The sequence below is a fragment of the Oncorhynchus masou genome, chromosome 15 (genome assembly GCF_036934945.1).
Source record: "Oncorhynchus masou masou isolate Uvic2021 chromosome 15, UVic_Omas_1.1, whole genome shotgun sequence".
Classification (NCBI taxonomy): Eukaryota; Metazoa; Chordata; class Actinopteri; order Salmoniformes; family Salmonidae; genus Oncorhynchus; species Oncorhynchus masou.
The window spans coordinates 7,058,947-7,078,226 of NC_088226.1; the positions used below are offsets into that span (position 1 = coordinate 7,058,947).

Consider the following 19,280-nt stretch of genomic DNA (forward strand, 5'->3'; position numbering starts at 1 on the left):
GAAAGCAATCATTTCACCAATAATGGATTTCAGAAGCCTTATTTCCATTACATGGGCTTACTTTCAACTGAAGACCTCTAAAGGTCAGTATTCTTCCAGAACCAATTGGTATATATCATCTATTAAAATGACACAATAGGACTGCGGAACATATTGCAGACTGTGGGTTAATTAATGGACTTGTCAACATGGCTCACCTCTGAGAGAGGAGCAGGCTGACCATGGAGGGATGGTGTTGCGTCTCTGGTAGAAGAGGATGTAAGCTCCCCGTGTGCACACCTCCCCCTCTGTGACTGGCTCTGCACTGCTGTCATCATACCCATACCACTGGGCGTCCAATGAGTTCCTGCAGAACGCTGCACAGAGACACAGACACCTGTTCAGACACGCACAACAGTGTGTACTTACATACATACTAAACAAACCACCACCATGTCTTTATTATCATCATCATCAAACACATTTTTGGACTTGATCTCACTTCAAGACACCTTGCTGATTAAAGACCACTTTCAATGAGATTGATATTTCATAGAACATTTACAGGATGTGAATATGACAGCCAGACAGTCCATCCATACAAACCTGTGTAATGTCCCCCGTGCATGCCTCCGTGATGGTTACACACGGCATAGAGGTCATATAGGAAGTCTGGAGGGACCACGTCGGGTGGGCAGGGCTGTTTCCAGGCCGGGTGCAGGGGGCTAGGGAGCAGAGCACCGTGGGGGGGCAGAGGACAGTGGGGGGGCAGCCGGGTGCTCTGACTCCTCTTCACCACATGGGGCGCCATGTCTAGGCCGTCCAGGGGGAAGTGCACCAGCGTGGCCAGCTTGTTGCGGCGCTCGCCCACCTGCCGGAAGCGCTTAAGGTGGAGGATGAGGATGTCAGGCAGCGTCCACAGGCTCATCTTCACCATGCCCTGCTGCAGCTGCTTACAGTGGGGACATTTCCATGCATCGTCTGGGGCCAGCTGGCAGAGAGAGAGAGAGAGAGAGAGAGAGAGAGAGCGAGAGAGAGAATTCATCCATGTAAAAAAAAAAAAAATGAAATCTTGTCCCTCAATCAACCTTTTACATTTTTGTATTGTAATTTCAGAAAATGTCCATAATATATCTGCCGCTAATTGTTGAATGATAATGTTTCACAGTATTACTTACCCACCAGTCTTGTGATTGGCTGTGTGCTTTTCCTATTGATATCTCCCGCCGGAGCGGCAGCTGCTCCGACTTTGTGGCTGTATTATCTAGCGAAAATCATTCATTTCCTGGTTGTAAAAAATTCTACACTGTTTGCTCAATTTCAGTTTATGTGACAAATCAAGCACTGAATAGTGTAGGGAATCATTGTACAATCTAAATCGCTGTGAAATATATTTTCAATAACCAAAAATATTGTTTTTCCAGCAGCTTGAAGCTGGTGGACAATGTTTAAGACATGAAATGTGGTCTGATACAGGTTGCGGTGGTCTTCAGTGATAGCTCTGTGCATGAGACCGTGTCTGTTTCATCAGAACAGTATGTGAAGCCTAATTTATCAGTCACTTTCACAACCTGTTGCTGGGGCGACCGCCTCCGGCACTCTAATCCCTCTGATTAGTGTGCATGAAGAAGAGTGGAGGAAGGAGATGGAGGCAGCTGTATCCAATAACCTTCAGTCGAGGATACTAATCTGGTCACGAATGGAGCTAAAGAAAGCTTAATCATTTGCCTCATGAATGGCAATGAGAAATTATTCACTCCTATCAGAAGTAGACATAGGACACAAACAATGCTCAGGAAGAAACTAAAAGAAGGCTCTTGAGGAGGACATGTTCTAGACATCTATCGCACATGTCAACTTCATAAGCGTATTACATAAACCAAATTACAGGCTTTGAAGTTCCTGTACACCTCTATTACCTAACTAATATGGTCCAAGCACACCAGGACAGTCGTGAAGAGGGCACGACAAAACCTATTCCCCCTCAGGAGACTGAAAAGATTTGGCATGGGTCCTCAGATCCTCAAAAGGTTCTACAGCTGCATCATCGAGAGCATCCTGACGGGTTGGATCACTGCACGGTATATCCACTGCTCGGCTTCCGACCGCAAGGCACTACAGAGGGTAGTGCGTACGGCCCAGTACATCACCGGGGCCAAGCTTCCTGCCATCCAGGACCTCTACACCAGGCGGTGTCAGAGGAAGGCCCTAAAAAGCCATCCTAGTAATAGACTATTCTCTCTGCTACCGCATGGTAAGCGGTACCGGAGCTCCAAGTCTAGGTCCAAGAGGCTTCTAAACAGCTTCTACCCCCAAGCCATAAGACTCCTGACCATCTAATCAAATGGCCACACAAACTATTTGCATTGCAGAAAAGGATGTCATGGCTTTAGAAGTTTCTGAATGTATTTTTCTTAACTGCTAATTGACATCATTTGAGTCAATTGGAGGTGTACCTGTGGATGTATTTCAAGGCCTACCTTTATACTCATTGCCTCTTTGCTTGACATCATGGGAAAATCTAAAGAAATCAGCCAGGACTTCAGAAAACAAATCTTACTTTTTGGAGAAATGTCCTCTGGTCTGATGAAACAAAAATAGAACTATTTGGCCATAATGACCACCGTTATGTTTGGAGGAAAAAGGGGGAGGCTTGCAAGCCGAAGAACAACATCCCAACAGTCAAGCACAGGGTGGCAGCATCATGTTTTGGTGGTGCTTTGCTGTAGGAGGGACTGGTGCACCTCAAAAAATAGATGGCATCATGAGGAAGTAAAATTATGTGGATATATTGAAGCAACATTTCAAGACATCAGTAAGGAAGTTAAAGCTTGGTCACAAATGGGTCTTCCAAATGGACAATGACCCCAAGCATACTTCCAAAGTTGTGGCAAAATGGCTTGAGGACAACAAAGTCAAGGTATTGGAGTGGCCATCACAAAGCTCTGACCTCATTCCAATAGAAAATTTGATGGGCAGAACTGAAAAAGCGTTTGTGAGCAAGGAGGCCTACAAACCTGACTCAGTCACATCAGCTCTGTCAGGAGGAATGGGCTAAAATTCACCCAACTTATTGTGGGAAGCTTGTGGAAGGCCACCCAAAACGTTTGACCCAAGTTAAACAATTTAAAGGCAATGCTACCAAATACTAATTGAGTGTATGTAAACTTCTGACCCACTGGGAATGTGATGAAAGAAATAAAAGCTGAAATAAATCATTCTCTCTACTATTATTCTGACATTTCACATTCTTAAAATGATGTGGTGATCCTAACTGACCTAAGACAGGCAATTTTTACTAGGATTAAATGTCAGCAATTGTGAAAAACTGAGTTTAAATGTATTTGGCTAAGGTGTACAGTATGTAAAATTCCGACTTCAACTGTACATACTACCTCAATTACCTCGACTAACCGGTGCCCCCGCACATTGACTCTGTACCTGCCACGCCCTGATCTGTTTCACCTGTCTTCTCCAGGTGTCGCCCATCTTCCCCACTTATCCTCTGGGTATTTATACCTGTGTTTTCTGTCTGTCTGTGCCAGTTGGTCTTGTTTGTCAAGCTTACCAGCGTTTGTTCCTGTCAGCTTCTGTCTTTTCCCAGCCTCTCTTTTTCTCGTCCTCCTGGCTTTTGACCCTTGCCTGTCCTGACCCTGTCCCCCCCACGCCTGACCACTCTGCCTGTCCCAGTACCTTTGCTCCTACTCTGGATTATCGACCCCTGCCTGCCTTGACCTGCGTTTGCCTGCCCCTTCACAGTCTGCACTTGGGTCTTACCTTGATACCTGATAGTACCGGTACCCCCTGTATATACCCCCTGACTTGCTATTGTTATTTTACTGCTGCGCTTAAATGATTTGTTAATATTATTTCTTCTTTTCTTCTTCTTAACTGCATGGTTGGTTAAGGGCTTGTAAGTAAGCATTTCACTGTACACCTATTGTATTCGGTACATGTGACAAATAAAATTAGATTTGATTTGGATATTCAGAACGTTACCTTAAACAACCTCATGTTTATTTATTTATTTTTAATTTGCAAAAATGTATTTGTACCTTTATTTAACTAGGCAAGTCAGTTAAGAACAAATTCTTAGTTTCAATGACGGCCTAGGAACAAGGTGTGGCGGGGCATGGAGATGGGGCATGACTGTAAGCAATATATTGTGGTACAGTATAACTGGGAGCAGGAAGATCAATCAAGCATTCGAAGGGAAAGACGTAATCTGATTCATAAGTCGTTTAGACACCGATCTGGGTGTAGGTACAGTTAAGCGAGAGCATACAGTTCCCAGCAGAAACACAGTCCATTCACAGCTCTAATAGAATACCAACACTCCACGGACGGGAAAATAAGAGCCCAATTGGCAAGATTAATTCCACCTCAAGTCATCTTGATTGATTCGACTGAAGGCAGATTTTGTTCTTGGCATCATACCACAGCATTCATATCCTTTGATGTTACTGTTGACATTGCATCTTATAACACTGGGGGGTCTGTAAGAAGCATTATGGATTCCATAATGATGTCCTTAAAGGGATTGTTCACCCAAATAACAAATGTGCATCTTATTTTTAAGGTAGCATAAGATTCATGTATTTGTAATTTGGATGAATTTCCCTTAAAGGACTGTTTCAAACTAGAGGCAGTCAGTCTCCCCTATAAACAAAAATACAGTATATGATGAAAATTACAGGTAGGAAGGATTTCCTTGCTCCTCGTCAGTCATTCAGTCAGTGGGTACATAAGGCTCTATGACACATGTCACTCATTCCACTGAGGGCTGAGTGTCTGCGGGTTTACGCTGCTCCCTTGGACTTAATTTATGAATTAAGGTCACTCATTAGTAAGGGACTCAACTCACTTGGTTGTCTAGGGCTTCATTGAAAGGAAAAAACTAAAACCAGCAGACACAAGGCCCTCCGTGGAATGAGTTTGACACCCCTGTAGACTATAGTGAGACAACAGATTGTACTCAGCAGTGGTTGTTGCCTGACCGTAGGAGGAGATAATGTACCTGTTCCTCTTTAGTGTAGAGCTGAAAGCACTCGTCCAGGGTACAACTGTGCTGCTGGACGTGCTGCTGATGCTGGCCTCTCACACTCTCAGCATCCTTCACCACCTCCTCCTGGATGTTCCCAAACAGGCTGCAGGAGACCGACAACACGCAGACAGACAGACATGCAGACAGACAGACAGACAGACAGACAGACAGACAGACAGACAGACAGACAGACAGACAGAGAGTTGGGAACATGCACAGAGAGAGAAAGAGGCTGCCAGGTATTAATAAAATAAGGCATGTGCAGCAGCATACATACTTTTTTATGATTACAGTTGGTCTATAATAATTCAGGGCTAGAAGGTTATAGACTGTCACTGAGAATGACTGACCAGTCTTTGATTCTGTGTTCCCACTCGATGATGAGCTTCACATGGGGTGGTCCGCCTGAGCCACAGAGATTAAGAGCTCTGGGAACAAAGGGGTCAAAGGTCATCAGATTAGCGAGGTAAAACTTCAGCATAATCCCCTACTGTCCATCTATTATTCAGGTGGTATGTACATTTTGTTATGGTGCTTTTCCATTGAGTCTTACCCTCCTCACCAGTGGGCCACCAGTGTTTTGTGTTAATGTAGGCCAGCGTTTCCCAAACTAGGGGTCGCAACCCCATGTGTGGTCTCCAGATTTGAAAATGGTGTCACAAGAGAAAAATCATGCTTGGTTCATAGAACTGGGGCTATGTCAGTAACCTCCGGTAGCCGCTAGATGTGGTTGTAATAAACAGTCAGGTTTCTGTTTTCTTCCTACAAATGTGGCTCTATCCTTTGAACGGTTTAAGATACAAAATATTATGACCCCATCACTGAAAGATAAGACTCTCAGGAACACATGTGTGTCTGTTTCCCTCTACAATGCCCACAAGCCTTATTAGAACAGAGTGGACAAGATCAGGCACTAAATCAGGGAAAAAGAACATCATCAATGATTGTTATTTTCTGTACAGAAGATCATAGAAAATGATTACTGTCACAAGTATTATCAGACTGATTTGTAATACATTGTCATAGCCCCAATTAAATAAGTAAATATTGGCTGTTAATTTCATCACTTTTTTTTTTTTACAATGGTGTTGTCACAAAACAATGTTTATATCAAAATGGGGTCGTGGGCCAAACCAGTTTGGGAACCCCTGGTGTAAACTCTAGAGTTATTGTGTTTCCATTAGGAGTGTGGCACTAAATACTTATGACGAGCAGAATGATCAAGCTCTGCATCATTCAAGAATACTGTAGTTTTGTGAGAAGGTGTTAGAGTTCAGAATTAGCCATCATGTAAATGCCAGCTGAAAAGTACCCAGGGCTTTGCCATGGCTCCAAGTCAGAGCAGAGCCATGGCCTCGTGAGACATAGGTGCCAGCCCACATAGATGGAAACAGAAAAGTCTGAGCCTTCTGGGTTAAACACTGGAGTAAATCCCCATTGGAAATGCGGCATCAAGACCTTTTCAGAGAGGGCCGTTGTGCAGCAGCATGTATTTATAGACTCTGTACAGCCACTAGGTGTCAGCAGGACCTTACAATTAAACATCCACCACACTGGGATTCAAAAAAAGGATCAGATCATGGATTTGTAGATAGTGCTTTCAGAAGTGTGTTTTCAGAGGCTGAATAAACAGAATATCCACACACTATTCACACAACAACATATGTTTAAAGCACAATCGATGGTAAGAAAGTAGTTGAAGACAAAAGGAATGCCCGCAACTCTGGTATGCTCCCATGGTGATTTAATCACACACAATAAAGACGACCTTTTGATCCGTGTTGGATCTTCGTCCGGTCAAGAAAGTAGTTAAACATGAGCTTTTCATTCAGAGTCTGTGTTAACGTTACTGTAGGCCCCTTGAAACCCTGACAGCATTGGATATCATCATGTTGGGGTCCTTTCCCTTTCCTTTCCTAAAGCATGTTATGAATCAGATTGATTTAAGGTAAAAGTCGAGTTTTATGTGCCTTACTAAACCCTAACAGCTGAAGCAATGAATGAGGCTATTCTTGGTGTGATAGAGCCCCACCAGAAACCCAGCTCCACTAATTGGGTCAGTTATAAATAGGATTTAAATGATATGTGGGATTTTAAACAATTTGTGACAGATTAATTGGGGATTTTCCTTAATGCTAGTCATGAGCAGTAGAAGAGTTGGAATGGGGACAGAGAAACAATTTATTTTTCAGTCTCTACTACAATGAAGCATGTTTTCTTGACTCAAGTCTTCTATGACAGTTGTGCTTTTATAATGGCCTCTAGAGATCCATCCAGTCTCAAAACGACTCAATTAAACACTATTTGAATTCAGAAATATCTCTCAGAGCATTTGGCAAGATTGTCTACAGTTTTCTTGGCAGAGAGTAGAGTAGTAAGTTCACTATCACAATGTCTATGACTGTTTGTAGGAATCTTGTGCTCTGGGCGTCCCTCAGGTAAACTACATTATATTCTGGGCTGAGAGTCAATCAAAGCCAGTTGAACTCTTCAAGCAAACACTTCAAACAGAATTTCATTACACAGTGCTCTTCATGGCTATGGGGTGCCTCTCAGTATGAGCCCTGGAGATTTCAGATCTGTAGAGACAGTACATGTATCTCTCCACAGGCTATAGATGCTTTCATTTACCACCATCACAGCCTCTATTATGACTCTACACAGCCCTGCCCGTGATGAAGGCTGGCTATGGACACCGACAAAATATCAACCAAATAAATGCATCTATGCTGGTCAAAGGAGCACAGTCGGATAGCAGACAACCTATATGCTGGAAGAAGAATTTTCCTTCCTATCGCTTTATTTTCCAAAGTAAGGGAAAGCTATTGATTGAAATGCTAAATGCTTTTACTGATGGTGTTGTTAAAGGTTAAACAAAATCACATAAACCTTTGAGGGGCACTCGTGCAGTAATTTAGTAGTATTACTGAAATATCAATACATGAATGGTCTTGTAGCACCATCGTCAAATAGAAGTGTTCTGAATACTGTGCACACATGCACTTCAAAAGCACCACGCCCCCAGCAACCATTCAGATGGATGAATGGACATTTCTAAGCAACTGGAGGAATTCCAAATGATAAAGTGCCCTTTAAAATGGCAATTAGTTTCCACAGTTCGTAAACCATTAGACACCCTCTCCTGAAAAAGAACCTTACAAAATGGCTGCATATTTCACTGCGGTAAGAAATGGGCATTACCTAATCCACTACACCGTATGGGCTGCCTCTCAGTAAAGAACTACCAATACAAAATATAGAGGGATGAAACTGTGGTTTTGACACATTACTCTTGAAATGCTTAGAACACTGGCTTGAAGACCTCTACTGCTTCACTTTAGCTTGATGAACCGCCTGTTCGCGGCCTTACCTTCTCATCTCACTACCTAACTGTCTGACACGCAGACGCTTAGCTAGCTAGAGTATGTGGCCTGCAGAGGCTGTCTGTCTCACCTGTTCACTGCTGGGTGGTAGAGTGGCCGTCCATCCTGGGGGGAGAGGTAGTTGTAGGACGCTGATCCTCCCACCACACGGATCTTAAACAGCACTCTGGCATTCTGCAAGACGAACACAGGTGAAAAATGATGATTTTTGAATGAATCAATATTGGCATTGCCACTGGAGTTAGGAGCAGGGACTAGAGTAATGTACAACTATGAGTGTACAGTATAATCAGGGATCCCACTGGTCTTGGTGGACATGCATATGGTGATGGACAGCACAGTTCTTTGAATCATAATTTGAATCCTGACTGCACAGGACAGATCAAGGTTTGTAGTCAGTAAAAAGTACCCTATCATCTGATGTGGATATTGAATAATGACTTGTAAAGGCAACATCCCCCAGCAATAACATCCTTTGAATTGGCACTGTTTTTTACAGTCAAATCCGCACGGCAAGTCTAGGTCCAAAAGGCTTCTTAACAGTTTCTACCCCAAGCCATAAGACTCCTGAACAGCTAATCAAATGGCTACACAGACTATTTGCATTGTCCCTCCCCCCTTTTACGTTGCTGCTACTCTCTGTTCATTTACTCTCTATTTATATCTAAGCATAGTGACTTTAACTCTACCTACATGTACATATTACCTCAATTACCTCGACTAACCTGTGCCCCCACACATTGACTCTGTACCGGTACACCCTTGAATATAGCCTCCACATTGACTCTGTATCGGTACCCCCTGTATATAGCCTCCACATTGACGCTGTACCGGTACTCCCTGTATATAGCCTCCACATTGAGTCTGTACCGGTACTCCCTGTATAAAGCCTCCACATTGACTCTGTACCGGTTCCCCCTGTATATCGTATCCACATTGACTCTGTACCGGTACCCCCTGTATATAGCCTCCACATTGACTCTGTACCGGTACCCCTGTATATAGCCATTGACTCTGTCCCGGTACCCCCTGTATATTGACTCTGTCCCGGTACCCCCTGTATATAGCCTCCACATTGATTCTGTACCAGTACCCCTGTATATAGCCTCCACATTGATTCTGTACCCGGTACCCCCTGTATATAGCCTCCACATTGAATCTGTACTGGTACCCCCTGTATATAGCCTCCACATTGATTCTGTACCGGTACCCCCTGTATATAGCCTCCACATTGATTCTGTACCGGTACCCCCTGTATATAGCCTCCACATTGACTCTGTACCGGTACCCCTGTATATAGCCTCCACATTGATTCTGTACCGGTACCCCCTGTATATAGCCTCCACATTGACTCTGTACCGGTACCCCCTGTATATAGCCTCCACATTGACTCTGTACCGGTACCCCCTGTATATAGCCTCCACATTGATTCTATACCGGTACCCCCTGTATATAGCCTCCACATTGACTCTGTACCGGTACCCCCTGTATATAGCCTCCACATTGACTCTGTCCCGGTACCCCCTGTATATAGCCTCCACATTGACTCTGTACCGGTACCCCCTGTATATAGCCTCCACATTGACTCTGTACCGGTACCCCCTGTATATAGCCTCCACATTGACTCTGTCCCGGTACCCCCTGTATATAGCCTCCACATTGACTCTGTCCCGGTACCCCCTGTATATAGCCTCCACATTGACTCTGTCCCGGTACCCCCTGTATATAGCCTCCACATTGAAATCTGTACCGGTACCCCCTGTATATAGCCTCCACATTGATTCTGTACCGGTACCCCCTGTATAAAGCCTCCACATTGACTCTGTACCGGTACCCCTGTATATAGCCTCCACATTGACTCTGTACCGGTACCCCCTGTATATAGCCTCCACATTGACTCTGTACCGGTACCCCCTGTATATAGCCTCCACATTGACTCTGTCCCGGTACCCCCTGTATATAGCCTCCACATTGACTCTGTCCCGGTACCCCCTGTATATAGCCTCCACATTGACTCTGTCACGGTACCCCCTGTATATAGCCTCCACATTGACTCTGTACCGGTATCCCCTGTATATAGCCTCCACATTGACTCTGTCCCGGTACCCCCTGTATATAGCCTCCACATTGACTCTGTCCCGGTACCCCCTGTATATAGCCTCCACATTGATTCTGTACCAGTACCCCCTGTATATAGCCTCCACATTGATTCTGTACTGGTACCCCCTGTATATAGCCTCCACATTGAATCTGTACTGGTACCCCCTGTATATAGCCTCCACATTGATTCTGTACCGGTACCCCCTGTATATAGCCTCCACATTGATTCTGTACCGGTACCCCCTGTATATAGCCTCCACATTGACTCTGTACCGGTACCCCCTGTATATAGCCTCCACATTGATTCTGTACCGGTACCCCCTGTATATAGCCTCCACATTGACTCTGTCCCGGTACCCCCTGTATATAGCCTCCACATTGACTCTGTCACCGGTACCCCCTGTATATAGCCTCCACATTGACTCTGTACCGGTACCCCCTGTATATAGCCTCCACATTGACTCTGTCCCGGTACCCCCTGTATATAGCCTCCACATTGACTCTGTACCGGTACCCCCTGTATATAGCCTCCACATTGACTCTGTCCCGGTACCCCCTGTATATAGCCTCCACATTGAAATCTCTGTGTATATAGCCTCCACATTGATTCTGTACCCCCCCTGTATATAGCCTCCACATTGACTCTGTACCGGTACCCCCTGTATATAGCCTCCACATTGACTCTGTACCGGTACCCCCTGTATATAGCCTCCACATTGCCTCCACATTGACTCTGTCCGGTACCCCCTGTATATAGCCTCCACATTGACTCTGTACCGGTATCCCCTGTATATAGCCTCCACATTGACTCTGTCCCGGTACCCCCTGTATATAGCCTCCACATTGGCTCTTTCCCGGTACCCCCTGTATATAGCCTCCACATTGACTCTGTCCCGGTACCCCCTGTATATAGCCTCCACATTGAAATCTGTACTCTGTATATAGCCTCCACATTGATTCTGTACCCCCCCTGTATATAGCCTCCACATTGACTCTGTCCCGGTACCCCTGTATATAGCCTCCACATTGACTCTGTCCCGGTACCCCCTGTATATAGCCTCCACATTGACTCTGTCCCGGTACCCCTGTATATAGCCTCCACATTGAAATCTGTACCCCCCCCTGTATATAGCCTCCACATTGATTCTGTACCGGTACCCCCTGTATATAGCCTCCACATTGACTCTGTACCGTGTGTATATAGCCTCCACATTGACTCTGTAACGGTACCCCCTGTATATAGCCTCCACATTGACTCTGTACCGGTACCCCCTGTATATAGCCTCCACATTGACTCTGTCCCGGTACCCCCTGTATATAGCCTCCACATTGACTCTGTCCCGGTACCCCTGTATATAGCCTCCACATTGACTCTGTCACCCCCCTGTATATAGCCTCCACATTGACTCTGTACCGGTATCCCCTGTATATAGCCTCCACATTGACTCTGTCCCGGTACCCCCTGTATATAGCCTCCACATTGACTCTTTCCCGGTACCCCCTGTATATAGCCTCCACATTGACTCTGTCCCGGTACCCCCTGTATATAGCCTCCACATTGAAATCTGTACCGGTACCCCCTGTATATAGCCTCCACATTGATTCTGTACCGGTACCCCCTGTATATAGCCTCCACATTGACTCTGTACCGGTACCCCCTGTATATAGCCTCCACATTGACTCTGTAACGGTACCCCCTGTATATAGCCTCCACATTGACTCTGTACCGGTACCCCCTGTATATAGCCTCCACATTGACTCTGTCCCGGTACCCCCTGTATATAGCCTCCACATTGACTCTGTCCCGGTACCCCCTGTATATAGCCTCCACATTGACTCTGTACCGGTATCCCCTGTATATAGCCTCCACATTGACTCTGTCCCGGTACCCCCTGTATATAGCCTCCACATTGACTCTTTCCCGGTACCCCCTGTATATAGCCTCCACATTGACTCTGTCCCGGTACCCCCTGAATATAGCCTCCACATTGAAATCTGTACGGTACCCCCTGTATATAGCCTCCACATTGATTCTGTACCGGTACCCCCTGTATATAGCCTCCACATTGACTCTGTACCGGTACCCCCTGTATATAGCCTCCACATTGACTCTGTAACGGTACCCCCTGTATATAGCCTCCACATTGACTCTGTACCGGTACCCCCTGTATAAAGCCTCCACATTGACTCTGTATACCCCTGTATATAGCCTCCACATTGACTCTGTACCGGTACCCCCTGTATATAGCCTCCACATTGATTCTGTACCGGTACCCCCTGTATATAGCCTCCACATTGATTCTATACCGGTACCCCCTGTATATAGCCTCCACATTGAGTCTGTACCGGTACCCCCTGTATAAACCCTCGCTACTGTTATTTTACTGCTGCTCTATTTTTTTACATAACACCTATTTTTCTTAAAACTGCATTGTTGGTTAAGGTCTTGTAAATAAGCATTACACCTGTTGTATTCGGCACATGTTACAAATAACATTTGATTTGAAATACTGCCACCAGAGAGAAGATGGGCAGCCAAGCATTCAAATCAATACATTGGAGAGTTAATAGTTCCAAACCACATTTTTCCTGGTCAAAGCCTCTGAATCTTTTTGATAAGCTTGGGGCCCTGCACCAAACCTGGAGGACGCTAGGAAAGGGTGGGTCTTTCCAAATGAATCATCATTAGGATTTGTGTTAGTTTTCTCCTCATCTCTGTGAGATATACTAGTTTGGGAGGTACTACCAGGAACACAATCAATCAAAAAATATATATTTTGTCTAGTTCCAAAGTTTCACAGGTTAATTTCGATGTGAAACACTCAATAATCCCAAAGATAATCACCCTCTTTATGCCTGTTTTGAAAAATCGAGATGAGAAGAGAAGAAAAAAATGTGTTTATATTACTCAGAGACCTGCTGGGATTGGATGTTCTGGAGTGCTTTGCAGAAAATGAAATTGATTTCCTCTCCTTCAAATGAATTCCTGTGAGTTGCTGGCCAGATTCCAGGATAATCAACAACACTGATTCTTGTGAAGAGGAGAGAACCAAAAATAGGTGGTGAAGGCATTATGTAAGTAGAAGAACACTGAAAGGACTCGTCCTGAAAGGATTGAAAGAGTACAGTCCTGAAAATACTGTAAATATTACAAAGATGTTCAAGGTATTTCCTATTTCTACGATGGCTGTTGCTACGAGTGTGAAAATGTTGACTTTCCATGTCAGAAACAAACTAAAGTAAATTAATCAGTTAATAACATAATAGCATGGCTTTGAAATTCATTAGGCATAAATCATATGAGATTGACTAAACCTTTCCATTATTATAGCAGGCTAATAATGGGATGGTTGCTGTTTCTCCAGTCATCCTGATGGGGGCAGCTCCCATCTGTCTAACAGCCCTCTCAGGGTTTGTTTAACACTTCAAAGAAAGAAAATCACTCAAAAACAAAATGTTGTTATTATTTTCATTAGTCCACTGTTAATACAGTCCCAGAATATGTTGCATGTCAGCAGTCAAGTTTTAAAGAAGCAAAGTGTGGCACATCACCACTTGGCACATCACCACTTGGCACATCACCACTTGGCACATCACCACTTGGCACATCCCCACTTGGCACATCCCCATGATGATGTGGATCATGGTTATTCTGACTTTCAGGGGTGGTTAGAAGGTTTACAAACTCATGCCACCTGTTTAACTGTCCCACATTTTCAGATATTGCACTGTTGCTGGTGGTCTGCAGGGCCGTGTTCCCACCCATACTGGACATTTACTTGAAAAGGTTCCTGAGGAAGTCCAGCAGCATCGTCAAGGATCCCACACACCCCAGACATGAGCTGTTCACTCCCTTACCGTCCGTCAGACGGTATCAAAGCATAAGGTCTGACACCAAGAGTTGATCTTTTTTACCCCTTTTTCTCCCCAATTTCGATCTTGTCTCTTCACTGAAACTCCCCAACGGGCTCGGGAGGCGAAGGTTGAGTCATGCGTCCTCCGAAACATGACCCGTCAAACCCAATTGCTGTTATCAGACTCTCATTTACTATTGCTAATACTGCACAAATTCAACACTTCCCCCCCAATCGCCCCTTTCTCTGATACATGTGTAAATATTGGACTATAAATTGTGCTTTCCTATATTATACTTATGCTAAAATGTTTATTCTATTTTCCTGAGCCAATTACGTTTTGTTCTTATTGTTATCTTTTATTATTTTTTATTGTTGTTGTATTGTTGAGAAGGAACCTCCAAGTAAGCATTTTATTGGACGCTGTACACCATGTGTATCCTGTACATATGACTAATTAAACTTAAGGGAATGGGAAAATGGGTGTCCTTAAATGGATTGCCAAAAGGGGGATCCACTTCTCCTCTTGATGCATTTGGATTGACATTATATTATGAACAAAAACGATGAAAAAAGACAAATCTTTGCAAAGGTATACAGAATGACAATACTAATGAGGAATTATGTGTCGAAAGCTGCTATGGGACTGTACATTAGGATGCCGTGTGGGCATACAGCTCAACACCGACCTGTCATGGGGTAACCTAGAATAAAGATACTAGATCTAAAATCTAGGACGTCGGGGGAATAACCAGACCTCATAAAGGAATCTGTGAGGCCTGCAGTTTGTCTAAATACCCTAGAGAGAATTGAAGAGGGTTTTTCTATATTTGTGCTCAACCTGAGATAGCGAACACAGAACACATGAAGTGCTCTTATGACTGCTCCAACTGAAATGCCAGAATGGTTTAAAATGGAAGACGAATGGATTTCCCATTGGGTCACATTGTCCTCTATAAATGCATGTGTAAAGCAGCTACATATTTGAGGTCCTAGTGTTTATTACATTACCCTCTGGCAGCTTTCCATGAGATGGTTTTTGTGAACGCCTTCACTGAGAATACCTCAACCTTCCCAAAGTCTTCAAAGTGAATTACCTGTCAAAAGCTTGAAACGAAAGACGACAAAGGTGGACCTGAAATTAGTTTTCCTCTCATCTAGTACTTAGCCACTTTGTTTAAGCCCTGTATTCTGCTTAGCATGATAGACTTGTTTCTACATGCAAAGACCACCCATGCCACACACAGATACAGTATATACCCGTGTGTGTGTGTGCATCCCACCCACTGCAGGCTGCAGTCTAAGAATGTGTGAAAAGCTCTGGTGTGTGTGTGTGAAGCAGAAAGAGGCTCAGCTCAGGTGTGTGTGTATGTGCGTGTGTGACAGGTGTGAGAAGGTATGAGTAAGTGAGAGGGAACATGAACAAATAAGCACCTAGGTTTGGTCTGGCTCTGAGTAATGTCACACCCTGTCAGAATGACTGCTGGGTAGATAGGAAGAAAAACACAGCTAAAACACAACACCACGCAACAATACATCTCTGAGCTTCTACCTATCTCAGCCAGAACACTGCATGAGGCAAGAGGAGACCAAACAATATTGAATTAAACACAAGAGTTGTTATAGTAGCACACGCACTCCAAGAGAAAATCATTGCTTTCAGTAACTTTCAGTCTTAAATCTACCTGGGTTAATTACTGCTTGTGTTAAGAGAACATTATGATTTGGTAGATAGCAACACTATTTACACATGAGAATAATGTTCTAATGCTTTCCCATTACAATCTAAGCACTGACAGATTTCTGCTTAATCCCTCACGTATTACCATAACATCATCTGTCTGTGACTGTGTAACATGGTCTGTCTCTGTGTGACAAATATCCATTCTCCATTCCACATTTACAAATCTCCTCATCTCCCGTATTGAATCTTCAATTAAATCTCATCAGTTCCCCATCCTCACAGTGTCACTGTGAGGACATCATGTAGTGTCATGAATTACAGCTGTGAGTCTGAGCCACAGCCTGCTCAAGGAGGGGTGCTGTTATCCTCTAATTATACACAGTCACCTACACCATGTCATCTGAATGGTTAGCGTAGCATACGTAGCATGTCATCCTGTCTGCTCGAGTGAGCAGCTCCATGCTGACTGAGATGTCAGGCAACAGAGAGGCAACATCAGGATCCAATGAGGCAGACTGACTGGCTTACTGCCACTGCTGCTATTGGACTCCATTGCTGTGGTCTAAAATTAGATGAGGGTAGAAAATCCACTTTTGAAAGTAAGTGATTGCTGCCATAAATGCAGGTTGATGCGTATCTGTCCATGCTCTAGAGAAATGTATTTTAATTAAATAGCCAACTGGAGGTTTAAAAAAGGACAGGATAAATCCAATACAGAGAATTACTGAGAGTTTATCACTCTCAATCTTCCTTCATGGCATCTCTGTCTCTCCTCTCTTCACAGAATGCTAACGTATCATTTTTTTTCTCTCTAAAACATCAGGAGTCTTTAGCAAACCGACAAACATGCAGGCAGTCCGGTGGCCATGCAACCGCCTGACAGAGTCAGACACTAACTGGAAAGCTGTTTAGCGACATGATTAATATCATGCTATGCTGCGCTGAACCGCATTCAGAGGTCACACAGCTGGGCGCATCTAAGCAGACTGTTATGTTTGCATTTGTATCATTACATGTTTGTCCAATGTTCTGCGGTTGCCCCAACAAATGTGGAGACAGTGCAAACAAGCCACTTGGTTTGGATCTTCCAGCAAGACAATAACCCCAAGCACACATCAAAATCCACAAAGAAAATAATTGGCCACAAATTGTATATTTTGTCATTCTCATCTCAGTCTCCTGACTTGAAACCCATTGAAAACCTGTGGTTTGAATTCAAGAGGGCAGTCCATAAGCGCAGACAATGGTTATTAAGGATCCAAATTAATTATGTATGGAGAAATGGTCTAAGATCACTCCCAATGTGTTCTCCAACTCATAAAAGGCTCAGTGCCGTTATCCTCGCAAGGTGAGGAATTGAAAGGTATTGAAAACAGGGGTGTCAATCATTTTGATGCCTAACTTTTTGAGAAAAAATATATTACTTGTTAGACAAAATATATATTTTTAAGAGCAATTGTATTAGTATAAAATCATATTTAAAAAAAATGTAGCATACAATATAGCTCAGTATTTGAATTATTTATTTTATATAGTCATTTTTGAGATCTTTATCAAGGGGGTTAATAATTTCGAACCTGACTGTATGTGCACATACCGTAATGTAGTTTTGGTTAGGTGTTTTTTTTTATACTCAAGAGGTAGCCCATACTGTACTAGAAGACAAGACATAGAGAGATATGACAGGCAGAAAACACACTAGCCCAGGGTTAAAGGTTAGCGTTGGAGAGTCGCTGAGCCATTAGCTGTGTGTCAGCTATGGTCTTCCAGTGTTGTACCTGGGCCTGTGCTCCGTTGATCATCAGGTAGTAGAGCTTGCTGAGGATGCTCTGCTGCAGCTGGTCCCAGGAGGTGGAGCGGTCCTCCCTCATCAGGAACGGCGGTCCAAACCTGAGGAGCAGATGGGAACACATGAAGACCATTCAGTCAGAAGAGATAGGATCTTAGACAGTTATCAATGGGATACGTGAAGTGAACTGATCAAAAAATTTAATTTCATTGATGAGCATTTTTGTGGTCAACCTAACATTTCATTGACCCAAATGACTGTTTAATCAATATACATTGAGAGAAGGAGTAGAGTAGAGTACACATCCTGCATTCACTTCTCACACTGTCATATAGGCAGAACCACACTAGCCCTGCTTAGGTTGCTGGTTTCTTACTAGTCTTCAGGCCCCCTTCCCCTATCGTCACGGATGACGCTCCACCTATATAATCACCATTATACCAGAGCTCTCATTACAGTGTATCTATATGAGACACACATAGATAATTATACATTATAACAACATTACAGGCATGGCCCTGCATCAGAGCTGAAGGATCACATGATGCCTTCATTTTACGGGACCTAAGATTGAGGCCATGTCTCTGTCATAAACTCCTCATCTTTAACTGGGAGAGGCTGAGGCTTACACACATAATTGAGAGATAACACCATGGTGAGGATTCGTCACAGGATTAATCAAGGTGCATCTCAATGATCTATCAAATTAAGATGAAATGTTTTCCTCAGTGTACGTCGATCTGGCAGGTAACACGACCCAAAGCTGAATATTTTGTAAATATTTCTCTGGCCTTCACTACAAAATGTAGCTTGATTAGGTCTATGTGAAAGTGCACGAACCCTATCAAAATGTATTTCTCATCTGAGTCTTAAAGTAAAATATTGATTCTGTTTTAATTCAATACCCATCATAGTTTCATGAAGGGTTGTCTCATTACCTCATGGAAACCATGTAGATACTCAAGGTACATTAAGTTATCGCAAACACTGTTCAACATTGTTAACATTAATGTCATTGTCCTCTATTCAACATACTGTACTTTCAACGGATTGTTGTGTAATTGCAGACCCACATTCCATGGTCACTATGAGCAACAGCTGAAACAACCAGGGAATAAAGAGAGACAACACAACAAAAAGCCTTCATTTTCTGTGCTTTGAGGTGTTTGTTCCTTTATTTCCAGGACTTGTTATGCTGTTCAGATCATCGGCCCATAGTCTTGTCAAGCCCTCTCTCTATGGCAGGCCCTGGTACATAGTACTACCCCTCTCTCTTCACCTGAGAATGATGCAAGATTGGAAGTACGTTAAATTGCCTTACAGACACGTCCATGTTCATCCCACAATGATCCCCACACAGTCTATGGTGCCTCCGAGGCACCGTTTTAGCAGTAGCCCTGTAAAGTCTTGAGCTACTACAACAGTCTTGTTAGTTGTCTCTGAAGCA

The 19,280-nt window shown here is 43.8% G+C and overlaps 1 protein-coding gene across 1 annotated transcript in view; it reads right to left on the reverse strand.

Annotated features, from left to right (window-relative positions):
• LOC135555438 (ubiquitin carboxyl-terminal hydrolase 43-like) overlaps window positions 1-19,280 on the reverse strand; it is a 104,500-nt gene that overhangs the window by 2,857 nt on the left and 82,363 nt on the right. Inside the window, exons 8-13 of the mRNA XM_064987849.1 lie at window positions 17,823-17,934; window positions 8,477-8,580; window positions 5,374-5,451; window positions 4,997-5,126; window positions 586-970; window positions 198-356 (exon numbers count right to left, since the gene is read on the reverse strand). Coding sequence (XP_064843921.1) covers window positions 198-356; window positions 586-970; window positions 4,997-5,126; window positions 5,374-5,451; window positions 8,477-8,580; window positions 17,823-17,934 — 968 coding nt within the window. The remainder of the gene's footprint in view (window positions 1-197; window positions 357-585; window positions 971-4,996; window positions 5,127-5,373; window positions 5,452-8,476; window positions 8,581-17,822; window positions 17,935-19,280) is intronic.